Source organism: Mus caroli, unplaced genomic scaffold, assembly GCF_978045245.1.
Source record: "Mus caroli unplaced genomic scaffold, Mus_caroli_1 scaffold_13, whole genome shotgun sequence".
NCBI lineage: Eukaryota > Metazoa > Chordata > Mammalia > Rodentia > Muridae > Mus > Mus caroli.
The window spans coordinates 22,629,626-22,648,536 of NW_028227268.1; the positions used below are offsets into that span (position 1 = coordinate 22,629,626).

The window sequence follows — 18,911 nt, forward strand, 5'->3', positions numbered from 1 at the left end:
CAGGGACAAGGAAATATAAACAATATGATTATATTTATATATGCTTCTGGGGCTGGAGAGATGGTTCAGTTAAGAGCACTGGCTGCAATTCCAGAGGTCCTGAGTTCAAATCCCAGCAACCACATGGTAGCTGACAACCATCTGCAAAGGGATCTGGTGCTTTCTTCTGGTGTTTCTGAAAACAGCAACAGTGTAGTCACATACATACATACATACATACATACATACATACATACATACATACATATAGAAGTGGTGGACACTACAAGGAGGGTGATTCTGCTGGAAAGAACATGAGGGCAGTTACAGGGCTGGTTCTGATATTCTTTATATATCTAAATCTGGGTGATGAGTGTGTGTGTGCGTGTGTGTGTGCGTGTGTGTGTGTGTGTGTGTGTTTTCAAACCTCCAGAGGCTGCATATTTTCAATGGATGTATTTCATTATAAATTGAGCTCTAAGAGAACACAGTTAAAATTAGAAATTAAGATGTGCTACAACTGTACACAAGAACCTTCCAAATAGATCAAATTCCAAAGAAATTCCAAATAGATCAAGCTCTCAAAAATAAAATGTAAATCGCAAACATGCTAAAAAGGACATGTAGAATCTATTTTACAACTTCAGAAACGTGGAAGAACTTTGTGACAGCAACTCAAAATTACGAATCTGTAAAATACTGATAGGGGTCACTACAATGCTTGAGACAATTTCTAATCTCATAGCTGTATAAAGAAAGCTAGAAGGAGACATTTAACAGTACTGAGGGTCACATTCTTTTGCAATTTGTAACTCTTCGCTATAACTATCTTTTTCCCATTTTTAATTAGATATTTTTTTCATTTACATTTCAAATGCTATCCTGAAAGTTCCCTATACCCTCCCCCTGCCCTGCTCCCCTACCCACCCACTCCCATTTCTTGGCCCTGGTGCTCCCCTATACTGGGGCATATAAAGTTTGCAAGACCAGGAGGCCTCTCTTCTCAATGATGGCCAACTAGGCCATCTTCTGCTACATATGCAGCTAGAGACAGAGCTCTGGAAGTACTGGTTAGTTCATATTGTTGTTCCACCTATAGGGTTGCAGACCCCTTCAGCTCATTAAGTACTTTCTTTAGCTCCTCCACTGGGAGCCCTGTGTTCCATCCAATAGATGACTGTAAGCATCCACTTCTGTATTTGCCAGGCACTGGCATAGCCTCACACGAGACAGCTATATCAGGGTCCTTGATAACTATCTTTTTTTTTTGGCGCACTTTTATATAAATTCAGGGCCAAGAAAGTCAAGCCTGGGATTTGTGTTTCTCTCTGCTTCCGTCCTTTAAGTCATTTTTCCCATGAGTCACTTCCTCGTGTTGTACTATTGAACTGATTCGCCTTTGATTCCTGCAAAACCACAATCCATCCATTAACTTCTTCTTCTGGCCTCTTCTGTGTCTCCTTTACTATGTGGTCAATTTTCCTTTCCCTGTAAGCATGTTTGTTTCCCATCCATAAAATCTCTCTTCCCTGTAGTCGAGAGGCTCTTCTTCCATGAAGGCATTGTCCTCCCTCTTTTTGTTGTTATAGAGCAGTGGGGATTTGTCATCACCATTTTCCATCACCAGCTAGAGCCTCTGTTCACTTTCAGCATTCTGGCTATGCCATGGCTGTTCTACATAATCCACCTTGACGTGCTTCTTTGGCCTTCTTGAGCTAGTCAACAAACATAAAAGTTATAGGAATCTTAATCAACAAGCATATTAGTTTAGTGTACAAAACTTCTTTTTTTTAAAAAAGATTTATTTATTTATTATATGTAAGTACACTGTAGCTGTCTTCAGACACTCCAGAAGAGGGCGCACCAGATCTCGTTACGGATGGTTGTGAGCCACCATGTGGTTGCTGGGATTTGAACTCTGGACCTTCGGAAGAGCAGTGGGGTGCTCTTATCCACTGAGCCATCTCACCAGCCCCTGTACAAAACTTCTTAATGCTTCCTATGAAACAAGCTCAGGTTCTTAGTTGCCTAGCAATGATTGTCTGTACAGCCTGACCCTAGACAACCTGTCCTGTAACTCCCCCTCATCCTACCCAAGTTGTATCCTCAGCTGTCTCCTATACTCTCCCTGCCTAGTCCTTCCACTGGACTTTTTGGTTGGTTGGTTGCCTGGTTGGTTGGCTGGTTGGTTGGTTGGTTGGTTGGTTGGTTGGTTGGTTGGCTGGCTGGTTGGTTGGTTGGTTGGCTGGTTGGTTGGTTTGGGGTTTTGTTTTGTTGTTTTGTTTGGGACAGGCTTTCTCTATGTGGCCCCAGCTTTCCTGGAACTCTCTCTGTAGACCAGGCTGGTCTTGACCTTACATAGCTGCCTGTCTCTCCTCTCGAGTGCTAGGATTAAAGATGTGTGCCACCACTGCCTGGCATCCACTGCACTTTTATTTTTAAGAGTTTCCACCATCTCCCCTCATCCATGTGATTCTCATCTACTCTGGAGAAGACTGTATTCACCATCTCCACGTGGTGATGCAGAATTGTCCCCATGGTGCAGCTGACAGCCTACACTTCCCGCATTTGGTTTTAAACATCCTGTTTATCATACACTAGATCCAAATCTGTTTAGGACTCTCTCCAAAGGCTATTCAATCTATTCTATTAGTCTGACCACTCACGCATCAATAACACAATAATAACTATTTTAATTACTAAAGTCTTGCATTTTGTTATAATAATCTTGAAAGGGCTACTTCTGCTTTCCTGACTAATTTCTCTCATAAAACATTAAAGTATCATATCTAGCTGGAGGAAAATATATTTTTGAGAGGATCTCAACACATCATTGGGATATAAATTAAATTAACATAGATACAATTGAGATTTTATTTAATAATGTAAACTGTGTTTCCATACAAGAGCACGGCACGCCCTTCTGTTTATCCTGGTTTTCTGTCTTTGAGTGTAACTAAAATTTTTTTCATGCAAATGTATCTTTTTAAACAAAATTTATTCCTATAACTTTATGTTTGTTGCCACTATTATGAATTGTGTGATTCCTTGCAAATATGGTCATGCCTGTTGATATGTCATGCTACACTGCCAAGGGGACATAAAGATGCTAATTACCTGGTTATGCTGGGTTATTTGTGTAGATCCAATGTAATCACAGCAGTCCTTAAAGAGGCAGAAGCTGTGTAAGAGTGGCTAGAATATTAGCGAAACTCAAGGGCACCCTTTGGGTTTGGAAGATGTAAGAAGATCGCATAGGTTTCCATCTCAGTGGGGTGGGATACTCATATGAACCACCTTGAAGGAGGGGAGGTTTATTCTGGCTCATCCTCGCAGAGGTCTATGGTGAGTTGTTTCCATGGCCTCTGAAGAGAGAGCAGCACATCACAATAGACCTGAGTGGTTGGGAAAGCTGCTTTCTCCTTGGCATCCAGGAGGCAGAGAGAGTGTGCTGGTGTGTGTTAGCCTAACCACTATTAGCATCCAGAAAGAGAGAACCTCAACAGAGAAGGCACCTCTGTCGGGTCGGCCTGTAGGTGTGTCTGTGGGGCACTTTGCAGATAAATGGTTGAGATGGAAGTGTCATCCTTCTGTTGACAGGTGGATCTGGGAGATGTAAGAAAAGTAGCTGAGTGTGAGCATGAAGAACAAGCCAATAAGCACATCTCATCTCCTCCATGGCCTCCGTTTCAGTTTGTGCTTGAGTTCTTTGTCCCGACTTCCTTTCATGACAGACTATAAGATGTAAGATGGACCCTTTCTCCCTCAACTTGCTTTTGGTCGTGGTGTTTACCACAGCTACAGGAAACAAACTAGGATAGATGGAAAGGCACTGGGGTCCCAATATCTCCCTCATGGACATACCCCCACTGATCTAAAATTCTCCCTGCCTCCTAAAGATCCTACCATCTCACCATGGCAACCACACTGATTGACCAAACCAATGACACATGGGCCTTTAAGTGACATCTATCCAAGCATACATGTGGGTCACCTCTAGAAGCTGAGAAAAGTGAGAAAAGTCATTCTCTCTTGGAGGCTGTATGAAGAATCAAAACCAAGTAACTTATTAAAAGAAGAGGAAGAAGAAGAAGAAGAAGAAGAAGAAGAAGAAGAAGAAGAAGAAGAAGAAGAAGAAGAAGAAGAAGAAGAAGAAGAAGAAGAAGAAGGTGAAAAGCTGTTTCCCTCAGAAATAACATGCCTGCCTTTCAACATCAAATCAAGCCCAACAGGTTCATGTACCACACAAACACTGGGCAATATGAATGCTATCAAATACAGACTGTGGGCCATCAGAAAGTAATCAGCGTCTTTCCCAGGGAATGTTCTATTAGCAGTCAAATCCTATCAGAAAAGCTCAAACATGATCCCAGCAATTGGATTGGTCAAACTCTGTTTAAATATTTTCATCCATATTCACCATCTCCAAGTGGTGGAAATGGAGAAATGAGCTGGTCAGATCAAAGTCAAAATAAAATGCTGATTTCTAAGTTCTCCAGTAATTACCAGATATTAAGAGTTTCCCTTTTCTAGAGAAGAAAGGAAAAAGAAGGTTGGACTCATTCCAGGTCAAGTTAAATGTCAGCCGGAAAGGTCGGCAAGGATTTAAAGGTCGAAACACCCTCACACCTGCTTAATGATGGGTGCTGTTAAGAGTGTGGCGGGAGTTCCTTTTGAAGACCCAGTGTGAAGCTCTGGACCGGATGACAAGTAGCAGTTGCGACGGGTAATAACTTAGTAACCGCCTAAATGCACATTTTTATGAGACAAGTAACTCTTCTCGGGCAGATTAATGAGGAGTTCCTGTGGGATTCGATATAAACATGAGAAAGGAAAACATCCCACCTCTGTGTCACCAGCTGGAAGGAAGGCTATATAAGCACTTCAAAGGAGAAAAGCCACAGGCTCCGCATTTAGGCTTGGTTAAGGGTGCTTCGGGTGGTGACCTCAGACTCGCAGACAACGTGAAGCTGGACACACACCATGGATACCAAGGGCTCTACAGTGACGATTTCTTCTTCAACCCCACCCCAAAACTGCTCTGGGAATACAAATTTTAGGACGAACTCTTCTTCTAACAAGAGCTGTTGTCATGATGGCCAGTCAACTGGCTGCGCTCTACAAACTCCCCAGGGTCAGGGCTGTGGATCCAGCCCTTGCCTTTATCGCTGCCCTCATTACTTGATAAGAACCTACAGCTTCCATCCTTGTCTGGATGACGGCAGCAGGTGCACTGAAGGCATTAACACTCATGAGAAGGAGACCATGCAGATTTTGAACGAACGCCTTGCAAACTATCTGGAAAAGGTGCGGATGCTGGAAGGAGAGAACGCGGACCTAGAGGATAAAATCCAGGAGGCATGCAGCAAGGCACTCCCCATCCTGTGTCCTGACTACCTGTCCTACTACACCACCATCGAGGAGCTGCAGCAGAAGGTAAGAGCTCAGCAAGATGCTGAATTAAACTGTGGATGGATGCTCTCCACACAGTGGTTATCTGTTTAATTTTATTCATTCTAGAACCTTCTGTGCTGCTATGTTTAAAAAAAAAAAAGAAGAAGAAAGAAAAGAAAACTTGAGATGGTACACAAAGTTCTATAGCTCCTTTGGCTTATCAAGAGTATGTTCTGCCATTTTATAACCAAATAATTCGGGACTGACACCTAATGAGTCGCTGCCACAGATTAGAGAGAGAGAGAGAGAGAGAGAGAGAACAAGGTTCTGAGAAGCTATTTTGATTTTTAAAAAGTCTCTAAATAGTTTTAGTGTTTATCCATGTTACAACAACTAGTGCCTTTCATACCCATGCTGTCATTGTGACAGTATTTAAATAGTATGTCTCTATTCCAAACCTGTTTCCGGTCTAATCATTCTCTGATGCCTTCCTGGGCTTACTTAATTTTTATTTTTTCCACAAATATTTACTAAGCAACAACGAAAATGTTCCAGCCACCATTCTAGGCTATGAGAAAAAAATATGTCTGGCCTCAAAATTGCATTTTAGAATGCCAAGGTAAATTTGGGAAAATGTAGATAAGACATGCTATATTTTAATAGGAAAACATACAGAAATGGTTTTTATTTGCATGGTTTTTTATAATCTCTTAGAAAACTAACAAGAACTCTGATTGTCCAATGTTCCCCCATGTTTCTTAAGCATGGCTCTGAAGAGTCAGGAAAATCCTAACCAGTCTTCTGCTAACTAGAACACACGGTCCTTTGGTTCTTAAAGTACAGGATCCTGGTGTTTGTCTCATTTGTGTGTGCAATCTCTTAATTCTAGATCTTGTGTACCAAGGCTGAAAATTCCAGACTGGTCTCACAAATTGACAACACCAAACTGGCTGCAGATGACTTGAGAGCCAAGTAAGCCTGCCCAGCACTGTCACTGGTGATAGACTTCGTCTGAGTCTGATTTAAATATTCCCAGGGAGACTGTCCCCACATGCACTAAGCCTCCCACTCCATAGCCTATCAAAAGTAACCCAGAAAAGACATTCAGATTCAATGTGATTAAGATTAATAGCCCTAACCTGCACACAGCACCTCCGGGATGACAAAAGGACTCATATGATTGCCCCCTAGTGAGATAAGAAGGGTCAATATCTTGTAACCTTGCTCCAGGCCAGAAAACCTTGGTAAAATGAGAAGAAAAAAAAAAACTTACACTAAAGTGTGTGTGTGTGATACAAGTGAGAGCCAAAATGCAGACCCACACTTCCTGAGCCCAAACCCAATGGTTTTCTTACACGTGTTGCCTTTAGGAGCAAAGATGGAAAAATGAATTCCTTCCTCTCAAAAGACACCAAGGTGGCATCGTGCAGGTAGACTAACAACCAAGCCATGATACAGCTTCACTGCTACAAAGAATAACGTCTTCCATAGAAACACAGAGAGAGACCCAGAGGAGAAAGAAGCAGGAAGTTCTACAGAGCCCACCATGTGCATCTACATTCTAATGCCTTGTTCTTTCCCCTTTCTGGCATTTAAAGCTATGAAGCTGAGTTGTCCCTGCGCCAGCTTGTGGAAGCCGATGCCAACGGCCTGAAGCAGATCCTAGATTCACTCACTCTGAGCAAGGCTGACCTGGAGGCCCGAGTCCAGTCTCTGACGGAGGAACTTCTGTGCCTCAAAACGAATCATGAGGAAGTAAGAAAGAGACCAAGAGTCAGTACAGGCTGAACCCCGAACATTAGCATTGGTTCCTTTGAGTTGTACATAGCAAAGTATATTCCCACTAGACACTTCGCCATAGCTCTGGTCATACTGCAACCGCCCATACTATGTTATTTACTATGTAACACCTAATGCCATATTAGGTACAATATTCTCCATGGTCCCAATTTTGTCATATTCATTGGTATAGACATCCTTGAACAGATTCTGCCACATCCTAATGGGAAAAAAAGCCAATTCTGATATGAGCAGCCTAGAGATGGTAGGTAGTCGTTCCATAAAATCCCACTTCTGTGATACTGCCTCCATTTTTTCATTCTATAAATGGTCTTAAAATTTCTGGAATTCTGATACTATCAGTCAATATTGTTAGTCATTCCCTCTTCTTTTTCCACATGTTCGAGCACACCCATACCTGAAATCCCCTTCAGTCACCATAGGGCATCCCAATCACACCTACAAGTCATGTGCCCCTCTGTTGTGTACTGTATCCCAGACACAATTAAACTAAATTATTTCTGTTAGATTGAAACAAGAACACAGTAGGAAATGGTCATCTGTTCACTAAACAACTTCACATTCTTTCCTTTTCCACAGGAAGTTAATTCCTTACAGTGCCAACTAGGGGACAGAATCAACATTGAAGTAACAGCTGTCCCTTCTGTTGACCTAAATCGAATCCTACAAGAAATGAGATGCCGGTACGAGTCCATCATGGAGACAAACCGTAAAGACGTAGAAGAATGGTTCAATACACAGGTTGGGAGAGCCAACAAGTCAAAAAATCCATAAGCTCCATATGTCTACGAGTCCTTAGATATGTTATGCTTCCTTGCAAAATACCTGGAATCTCTGTGTTTCAGATGGAGGAACTGAATCAACAAGTAGTGAGCAGCTCTCAGCAGCAGCAGTGCTGCCAGAAGGACATCATAGAGCTGAGACGGACCATAAGTGCCCTCGAGGTTGAGCTGCAGGCCCAGCACAGAATGGTACCCAACAGGCTGACCAAGCCTAACCTTACACTGGTGGCAACAGTCCCTGATGACTGAGTGTTACGCTGTTTCCCAAACCGTGTCTATTAGTTAAAGAGTCTGTGACTAGAAAAGAACTTCATGGTCAAGTAAGTCTTGGAAATGTTGGATTTCACAAAGGCTAGCCTTTCTCCAAGCTAGCCTACAAAGTGGCATGTGCCATGGATCTCCAAGGAGGTGTGCAGGACTCAGCATTCCAAAACTTATTTGATTATGGATGCTTTCCCTCCCCTCCCCAGAGTATGTCACAGTGCCCATGACCCATGGAAAACACTTTTGGAATCACCAGGAAAGCATTAGATTTCTCTTATGCAAAGCATTATCGTAAACTCTCACATTGGGATTATGACACAACATTCTGAAAGAGGTGACGTAAAACCATTCACCAACTTTACTGACGACATTCTAAGAACCAGGGTGGTTTTCCCAAGCCAGAACCACAATACGAGCCATCACACCCTGCTCACAGATGGAGACACTGAGGTCCCAAAGCTATGAGTGACCTTCCCAAAGTCACCAAAGAAATGAGTCAGGATCAGATTCCACTGCCAGCATCTCTGCTTCTTGAGACTGCGACTCAGAAATAGGACAGTACTCAAATGTCCTGCTAGGAGTGGCAGGCATTAGCAAAGCCTTCTCCAGGTTACATCAGCTGCTTCTCACGAGATGTTGGGCAATTCACTGAACCTCATTTTTCTCATCTGTAAAAGTTGAGATAACCACGTGAATAACCGAGGTTATTAAAACCTAAAACCCCACCATTATCTGTAGACTTACAAAATGATAGAACAAGAAAGAACTTGACCCATTCCAGTTTCAACACTCATATTTTACTTATAAAGGAATTGACACACTGAGGTGAATGCTTCTAGTTAAACATTGCTCACTTCCTTTCAAAGGCTCAAACGCGGGCTGAATGAGGTGTCCTGGTATGATTTTAATGCCTGAGCCTTCAGTGAAGTGAGGTGGGTTTTTTTTTTCTCTCTCATGAGCCAGAGGAAAGGAGACTAAGTGGTTTAAAAAAAAAAAGACAAAGAGAAATAAACCAGAGAAATAAGAAAGAGAAGGAATAAAGGAAAGCAACATTTTTGTTTGGATTTATTTGGTTAGGAAGTAATAAAGGACTTAGAGAACGCTTAGTACTGTCACAGAGAAGCTATTGTTTAGAATGGCTTTAACCATGACCTTCTGGGACGTTTACAGGAGTCATTAGAGTCTGTATGCCTCCTCTTCCATAGAGAGAGTCCCAGGAATGCATCCTGACGGAGACGGAGGCCCGCTACACAGCCCTGCTGGCCCAAATCCAGAGTCTGATCCACAACCTGGAGGCTCAGGTGGCAGATATCCGCAGTGCCCTGCAAAGACAGAACCAGGAATATGAAGTTCTGCTAGACGTCAAGTCCCGGCTGGAGTGTGAGATAGCCACATACCGAAGCCTTCTTGAGAGCTTAGATAGCAGGTATGTAAAATTAAAGCAACATAAAGGAAAGAAATGTGTGTGTCACAAACACACACACACACATGGGAAATAGGGCATCCATTCGAGAACTATGCTTCGACTTTCTTGACAATAAGGGGGACATCTGGATGGAGATTATCAAATATTCTCTAAAGACCTTCAATTGTAACATAGTCCTAACTTGAGATGTGTGTGGAACTAAATCGGTTTGAAGAGATGCATACCAAATCAGTCCCTCCTAGGTTGCATCTCACTAAGACATGCGTTCTCAACCTGTGGGCCACGTCCCCTTTGAGGTCAAACAACCCTTTCAACAGCGGACACCTAAGACCATAGGAAATATTAAATGTTTACAGTATGATCCATAACAGTAGCAGAATTATGAAGTAGCAACAAAAATAACTTTATGGTTGGGGTCACCACAACATGAGGAACTGTATTAAAGGGTCAGAGCACTAGGAAGGTTGGGAAACGTGACCTACGTTGAACATGGGACTTTGCTGATGTAAGAAAGGACAACCCTGGTCCAGTAGAAGCACACAATGCGTGCTCAGGCTGAAACCCCCAACCCTGTCCAGATGTGGCCCTTCACCCCAACAGCAGCATGCTGATAAGGGCTTCCACATCCTTTCATTTACAAATTAAAACTCTGTACGTTTTTAGTGATAATAAGCCAGCCAACCCATCCAGAATTCAACTAATCATGAGTTTGTTGAAGCAACTCAGGCCAAACTAACCCCACAAAAACCTCATTGAAACTGCAAAGGACACCAACTGTGCCACAGTAATCAGTCACCTTGGTTCACTGCATTCTCTTGTGTGCACAGCACAAGTATTAAGGGGCACTATTCCTTTAAAGAACTATAGCATAGCAAAGACCACCAGTTACCCAATAAAAATCATGTATTGTAAAAGGAATGTTTAGTGCAAACTATTGGCTACTCCAACTATATATATATATATATATATATATATATATATATATATATATATATATATATATATATAAAACATACAGACATTCACAAGGGGCACTTTGACACTTCCTGGTGATATGCTAAAGATTCCTCTGTAAGTAGGGTTCAGACCACCTCTAATTGTATGACAAACTCCCCCCACAGCAGAAAATCACCTAACTCATCTCCATTCCCCAGAGAGAAAGCCCCTCCACTCTCTGCATACCCTTTATGGGAGTTAAGTCCCCATTGTGTCCATTCTGACCACACAAAACTAAAGTTCAGGAGGGCTTGACTGCTTCAGCCAAGGTCACCCACTAGCAAACAAGAGAGCTGGGCCCTGCCCCTGTCTTTGATTGCTGGTGCAGTTTGTTTCCCATGGAGCTAGAATAGCAGTTTAACCCAGGTAATACTTCTCAAGCCAGGAAGCTATCTTCCAATGGATCTGCTCTAATTCTCCATTCTTTTGTGCTAACCACAGCACAAAATGAATGAATGAGCATTGAGTGGTGATTGTGTTTGAGTGACAAGTATTGAAGACTTAGCCACTCCCATCTTCTCCATAGCGATCATTGCCCTTCCTCGATCACTAAAATTCTATTGCTGCTCTTGTTGTTATTGCTGCTGCTATTGTTGTTGCTGTTCTCATTGTTTCTACTTAGGCTTCCCTGTAACCCATGTGCCACTAAGTGGGAGCCATCCTGCCAGGCCAGAGCTATGGAGTGTTTTACCCCAGTTTATACATCTTCATCACTCCCTGGGATTCACAAGCCCTGCCGTGCCTCTGGACCCCCATCCCGGATACTGGTTAAGATATGCACCATCACCAAGGAGATCAAGGATGGGAAGGTCATTTCTTCTTACGAGCATGTGCAGCCTTGCTACATCACCAGAGCTACCAAAGTCTAGCATCTCAAGGTGATAAGAATGACCTTCATTCATGAAAGAGAGGCCAGTGCATGCTCCTGCCAGAAAGGCTTAAGAAACCCCCAGTCCCTTAAGGTACCTAGTTTCTTACTACTACAGTGGGCTCCCATGTGTTGTTCTTCTCCTTCCCTAAGTCACTGCTACCAACATGATAATAAGTCACATTTCTCTGGAAGGACATTTTGTATTGTCGCAGGGATGGGAACTGGTTAGCTAGTGCCTATATGGCTTGCCTAGTCAGGTGTCAGACAGGCAGGTTTTCCTTTTGTTTATTCAAGCCTTGTTTATCTCTGTACCTCTGTAGAGCCAGTCAGACAAGTTCTGGGGTTGGTTTTGGCAGTTGGCACGTGAAACGTAAAAAGCCACAGCCTTGCCTTCTGAATTCCTTCTTTGGATGTAGAATGAAGCCGACACAGGAACAGAATAAATAAGGAAGACCCAGATGACTAGTCCCCAGGAATGAAACAATGACATGCCTGGATCCTGCTGACCTTCGCCACCTCAACCAATTGACTCTCTGTACTAGTATATTTTCCTGTCACCAAAACAGAACTTGGGGGGGAGCTTTCTGCATGCTCTAGATTCTTCCCCCATTCTGATTTTCATCTTTTATTTTCAGGCTGGGTCTTATTAAATAGCCAAGGCTGACCTTGAACTCACTCTGTATCCCAGCTGGGACATAAACCTGTGGTCCCCTGCCTCATCCTCCTAAGTATGTGGGATCGGAGGCCTACTGGGGCCATTACATAAGGCAGATGTCCACAGTCTCTGAAACTTGAGGAACCACAAGGCTCTTCTCCAAATATTTTCTTTAAGAATGAAGATTAGTTGTGTAGTATGAATCCAAGGGTCTCTCTTTAGGATCATGTTGAAGCAATAGCCTGGATCCACTCATTAAAGGTTGGCTGTTTCTCTTCCTATCCCTTAGGGTATGGGAGTTTGATCTGCTTGTTTGACAATGGGCATAGAGCTGGATTTCTCAAGACATAAGACCTGATGGGTAACAAGAACAAAATAGCTTAGATGCCTGCATCAATCCTTCCATCAGAGAGGGATGGAATTAAGAGCCCCAAACTTTCCAAAAGAGCATTAGTGAGTAATTTCTGCTTGGCAGTAAGAGGCTGCTGCAAATGCCAGCAGCCACCATTCGGTTCCAGCCTGTATCACAACTTTTAGAGCAGGTCCACAGAGCAGGGGAGTCATTCTTTAAAAAAATATATATTGGACCTTTTCAGAGGTGTCAGCTTTAAAAAAAAAGTCTAACTCAAACACAAATTGTAGAGTTCCAAGACCTGATTCTTAAACTTGCCAATCTCCTATCATGACTGCATAAAACGTCCAGCCTTCCTCACACTGATATCCTTATTTACTCACTGAGGGTCACACCTGCTTCAAAGGGCTGTCGTTGAGAGCACTTGAAACCCATTCTGTACCTGATCCTTGTGTATGTTTTGTCATTAGCTAATTAGCTAGACTTAATTTTCTTTTATCATTACTTCATTTTAAAATTCTTTCTCTGCGAATTTAGTTATTTAGTCATGATTCAAAAGTTTTTAACAATGTTCTGCAATGGCGGGGGGAGGTGCAAAAATAGAACATCTTCTGTGATTATACTCATAATTACACTAAATAAAGCATCTCTGAATTCTTAGAGTGTGTGTCAGATACCAGTTGATGCTCACATCAAAGACATTTGCCGTGCTGGACTCACAGCTCAGCCGAATGCTTCCTCCAGAAGAACAGTGGCTTACACAAAGCAGATGGGATGCAAGCCTCCAGGAAGAGTCTCTTCTGTTGTCAGTTTCTCAATGACATAAGCAGAGCCGCTCCTGTCAGCCCCTCACTATGTATTGGCTCAGTCTGCAAGATGGCACTATGGACAGAGTAAAGACACGGTGCTCAGAAACCATGAACAGCTTCCACCCAGTGTGTGTGTGTGACCTTGAGTAAAAATGATTTAACAGCATTGGCCTTGCCTGGCATATAATGGAAGGGTTCAATGGGCTAATGAAGACTTTGTAAATGATGCCGAGTGCTAGGCAGAAATAAGTTCTTGGTCCTTAAATTAGGCACTAGACAGGTGTCATCTTAATCCATAGTTGTTTCCTTTCGGTTTGATTCAGTGCTAGGCCAGGTAGATCCTGCCTGCTATACACCATCAACACTAACTAAGAAGTTGTTTGCTAAGAGGTGAGAGGTACTCACCTTGCTCTCTTGATTCCATCTGAACCTAGGATGATTTAGGAACCTCTAACCTTGGGCAGATGCAACAATGACATTCTCCATTTATGCCCCAAAAGAAGACACCTTTCTCCTACTCTGATCAAAATATCCCCCATGCCACCCCGTGCAAAAAAATAAAATATTATGATCTGCATAATAAAAACAGAACCAGGCACCTCTCAGACCTATTCCTATTTCCTTTGTATATGAGCATGTAAAACTATATCTTCAGGATTTTCTTTGCCTCTGGCCAAAAACATAAAATAAATCAAAGCAGTATCAAGTCTAGATTTTTCTAGAAAACTGAATAAGCATCCTATACAGCCACGGGGGTCGCGGGAGGGTGGGGGTGGGGAGTAAGGGGCTTGTTTGTTTGCCCATTGTTTGGTTCTACCTGCTTCAGTAACAGGTCAGCAATATGAGAACCTGAGTTTGGATCCACAGAACCAACATAACAAAGCTAGACGTAGATGCTGGAGAGGCAGCGAGGAGGATTGATGGAGCTTCTGGCTAACCAGACTCCAAATCACTATAGGTTCAGTGAGAGCCAGTCTTTAAGAAATAAAATAAAGAGTGGTAAAAGAAGACAGCTGACATCAACCACTGCTCCTCTCAGGCCTGAGAGCACACACACACACACACACACACAATCTCTATGACTTCTTGTCCATCTTTTTAAGTTAACACAGTAACTGTGCATTAATGAGGATCCACTGTGATCTGTCTACATATGCAGGTAGCATCACTGATCATCTCCATACATGCCCCCCTGCCTTTTAGCCCTTTCTTGTAAACTCTGACATTAGCCTTATCGATGCCCCCCCCAGACAGCTCCTCTTCTCCATGTCTATCTACATGACTCTAAAATGGGGTAAGTCAATAATAATACATTAGCAAAGTTTTTTAACTCATTTGATGATCACACAGCCATCATAATGTAGCTACTACCAATAATCTCATTGAACCGTTGGAGAAACCACTGGTTACAGATGTTAGCACTCAGGGTTGCACGATAATGAGTGATGAAGTCTAGGTGCTTTAAATTCCCTTCTTGTATGATATAGTATGCAGTCTCCTCTAGCAGAAATCTGCATTAGCTTTGGTGGGTGGCTTTTTTGTTTGTTTTTTGTTTTGTTTTTGTTTTGTTTTTCAGCTCTTCAAAGTTCCATTCCCACTCAATGTTGCTAATGAGAAACCAAAAGTGAACCTTGTGTCATTAGCACCCACAGTCCTCTTTCCAAGTTCATGGGCTGGGTGAGCTTTAACATTAGAAAGGGGTTTTGATAGCAGCTAGTTGGCTTCTTCGTGTCACAGAGAATTGAGGACCCAGAGAAAAAGGCTACTAGACAATGAGAAAATCCAAGTCTTTCTTTTACTTCACATCCCAACACATCCACACTAGACAACAGTAAAAACCAAACAGGAGGGTCTAATGGAGTCAACCCGGAGCCAACTACAAGACACTGGTCTCTGGTTCAGTCCCAGAGGCATCACTTGCCTTCTCTCCGTATGTTCTAGAGTGTTCATCATAAACTCTTCAAATCAAATGTCCTTGGCTTCTCTTATAAACACAGATGTGATTTGACTCACCCTGTTGTGTCTAGTCATCTATATCTATAAACAGGAGGTGATGCCAGAAATAACAACCTCAAACTCCTCTTCTTTTAAAGGCTATAAATGCTGTCGGTGATCTCTATATGATTTTTAGCAACTAGATATGATAGTGTCTTACTATAACTCCCTGATTCCCATGTAGCTAGCAATGGGAAATGTATCTTACGCTAGGAAGAAATGAGCCTATTTCTTGGCTAAGTTTATCCTAATCTTCCCATTTTATTTAAAAGGAAAGTATTCTCTAATGAAAAAGCATTTTAAAGGCAAATGTCCTCTTCAGATAAGAGGAAGTGAAAAGGAGAATAAGGTTCAGAAACAAAGTGAAGTGTGTCACACACACAAAAGAAAAATGCTCATTTTAGGAAGAAGTCATGGGCAAAAAGAATGAGCATCCAAACTACAGAGCCCTGGGTTAGCATCAGCACAGACAAGTCTGGAATGTGCTCATTGCTTCAACACTGTAATCAAATGTCTTTTATAGGAAATGAATCCTTCCCCTATTTGACTGGCTGGAAATACCTGGTCAATGTGTTCATGCAGGATTCACAGCTTCATGGGAACTACCCACGCATGCAGGCAGAGGGGAGCAACTGTGTTTGGCAACAGCAGGAAGGTTTGTTTTAGTTGGAATGATCCTTTCAGGTTGAGCATCATGCTCGGAGAGTTTTTCTTAGGCCATGCCTTCAAGCTATAGGTCACCATTTCCAGGCACAGAAAAACAACATAGAAAAATGCCAGTTTTCTAAGACATCTCAATAAAGGCATCACAGAAGCAAAGTTCCTGGAAAAGTTCTCTGTGTCGTCCTTTCTCAGAATCTGTTCCCTTGCCTTTTCTCTCTCCATCCGATCCACTCCCTAACCTTCTCCCCCTTCTCTGTCTTGCATGATGCAACAGCGGAGAAGACATACTGGTATTTCCTGAAGAAACTAAGCTCCTTTCCCTGTGTCCTTGTCATAAGGAAAAAATAATCAAGTCGACCTTCCTTCTAAAGCAAAAGTCTGCTATCATAGCTCCTGATGGTGACCCAATGGGACCATCAGGTGCTTCAGAGTCATGCTGGAGATGGCTTTACTTCATTTGGTATCAGAGGTACTTGGAGAGTACCACTGATGATACTCTTAACTTGGAGGTTAAGCCACTTAACCTACTGACCCAGAAGAGTCAGGAAGAGACGGCATTTCTCTGAAGCTGTGTTTGGTCATAGACAACTATCTATCTCCAACTGTAGATAACAGTACAAGGGTCTTGTCTGAACATGAGTGGGGATTGTTGATGGGTTTGTGTTTCCACTGACCAACCAGAAAAAAAGAACTTCACTGTCCTACTTCACTGTCACTGCCTGAGAAACACCTGCCCTGCACTGCAGTGTGACCTTGATTGAAGAGAGAAGTCACAAGGTGGAAGGCAAATAAAGCTACAGCCTACTCAGGAGGAATCTGAAACCTGAATAGGAGAAGGAGACTAAGACTAAGGAGACTAAGTTCCAGAAGAAGCACTCTAGAAAACCCTAGAAGTGAGACATTAGCAATAGCTAGAAGAGAACATGCCCATATCTGGTCAAGAAGCTGAATCATGCACTGATTAAGAACAAATACTCATCAGATATGGTGGTCCATGCCTTTGATCCCTGTGCTCAGGAGGCAGAGGCAGAAGGATCTCTGTGAGTTCAAGACCAGCCTGGTCTACAGAGTGAGACCCTGTCTCAAGAACCAAACGACAGAGAACAAATATTTGAATTTAGACAAGCTGGGTTTGTTTCCCCAGCTGTGAGATCCTATGGGAGTTACTTAACTTCTCCACTCTACTTCCTGTATAATGGGGCTATTAATAGCACATACTTCATAGTGTTGGGGTGACGACATTAATTAATGTATACAAAGCACTTAGAGCATGTCAGACACCCCATAACATTATTAGGAAGGTGTCCTTTTGATGTTTTGAGGAACTTACATTCCATTGGTAAAGCAAACACACTAACCCTTACAAGTTATTTCACTTAAGCTAATTGACAACACAACAGTCAGCCAAAGTCATCCTAACGACTTCATTCCACTAGAAAGTGGAACCATGGAATGGCCCAAAGGAAAATGGAGCACGGGTGTCTCTCTCTCTCTCTCTCTCTCTCTCTCTCTCTCTCTCTCTCTCTCTCTCTCTCTCTCTCTCTTTCAGAACGTCATGGAATTCTTTTGGAAAGGTCTTGCTCCAAATAACTAACCTTTGGATTTCCTGCAATCAACAGGAAGAAGATGCCCTCTCAAAAGAGAGGGACAAGCTTGAAGTCAGTCCTGCACATACACAATCAGTATTGTGGAAATGAGAAAGAGCAGGGCAGCTCAGATGGGTCTGTGAGGCTGCCCTTCCCCCCAGCACAGTATCTGGTGTCTTTGTTCTTCCTGGTCTCGGTGTTCATTGAAACCAGGTTATAGAGAAATCAATAGGAGGGATCCTGCGGAACGTCCCACGGATGATCTCACTTACCTCTCAAGATTCCCCTGTAATGCTGTCATTATTTACACAGCTACCAACTGAACCAAGGCTTTGAGAAGTCAACTAACCTTCTCAATGCCTTGCGATTAGTACAAGGCAAGACCAAAATTTAAACAAATTCTATACTCCAAATGACCTTGTGTAAAGGAGTGGATGAAATGCTGAGTGAATGGGTATTGCTGACAAGAGCACAACCACATTAGAAACCCCAGTGTCTCAGACCCATGGGAATGACAAGGCCTTGGTCCAGGGAAGAATCTTGACAGTTTGGGCAGAAAGCTTCCTCCTCCTGAATGACTGAAGCCTGAGGCTGCTTCTCTACAAAGAATTCCTTCTCTTCCGAGATTAGCTGAGCCTCCTCTTTGTTCAGCCCTACGTAATAAATATGTTCAGTGTGTGCCTTCATCAGAGCACACGACCCACCTGATCTCAGCTCTTTTGTATGTGTGACATTTCTTCATTTCCCTATAACCCTAGTCAGGTCAGTTCCATGCCTGTGTAGGTCATAGCATCAAATGATTTCCATGATTATTAAAGCTTGCTACTATAATAGTTGTAGATTAATCAAAGGCATGGAGGTTCCAGTTATATAAAATCAGCATTTTTTTCTCTCTCTCTATGTGTCTCTCTCTGTGTCTCTCTCTCTGTCTGTGTGTGTGTGTCTGTCTGTCTGTCTCTCTCTACTTATTCACTTTACATCCCACTCACTAATCCCCTCCCTGTCAGCCCCTCCCATAATCCTTCATCCCAGCCCCTCCCCTTCTACTCTGAGTTCCCCCACCCCAACCCCTCTACCGTATTCCTCCACCCTGGCACATCAAGTCTCTGGGAGACTAGACACATCCTCTCATACTGAGGTCAGACAAGGCAGCTGGTCTCTCCTATGGCTCCATCGCTGCCAATTAATTAATGTATCTACTCTGAACTGTGATGAACAAGGTGCTCCCAGTTTCCGACGGAAACTAGGCTGCAGATGCTTTGCCTCTGGGTGTTGGTGAGCTTGAATTCTAGTTCACACGGCATTTAAAAGGTGCAACTGTGAGTTGGCTCTTGAGAAT

General features: G+C 42.8%; 1 protein-coding gene across 1 annotated transcript; it reads left to right on the forward strand.

The window, feature by feature from the left end:
- Window positions 1–4,962: 4,962 nt before the first annotated feature.
- Window positions 4,963–11,510, forward strand: Krt39 (keratin 39). Its single transcript, XM_021177123.1, has 7 exons — window positions 4,963–5,415; window positions 6,263–6,345; window positions 6,972–7,128; window positions 7,753–7,914; window positions 8,019–8,144; window positions 9,425–9,645; window positions 11,264–11,510. The coding sequence occupies exons 1-7, from the start codon at window positions 4,963–4,965 to the stop codon at window positions 11,508–11,510; spliced, it is 1,449 nt and encodes a 482-aa protein (XP_021032782.1).
- Window positions 11,511–18,911: the final 7,401 nt, after the last annotated feature.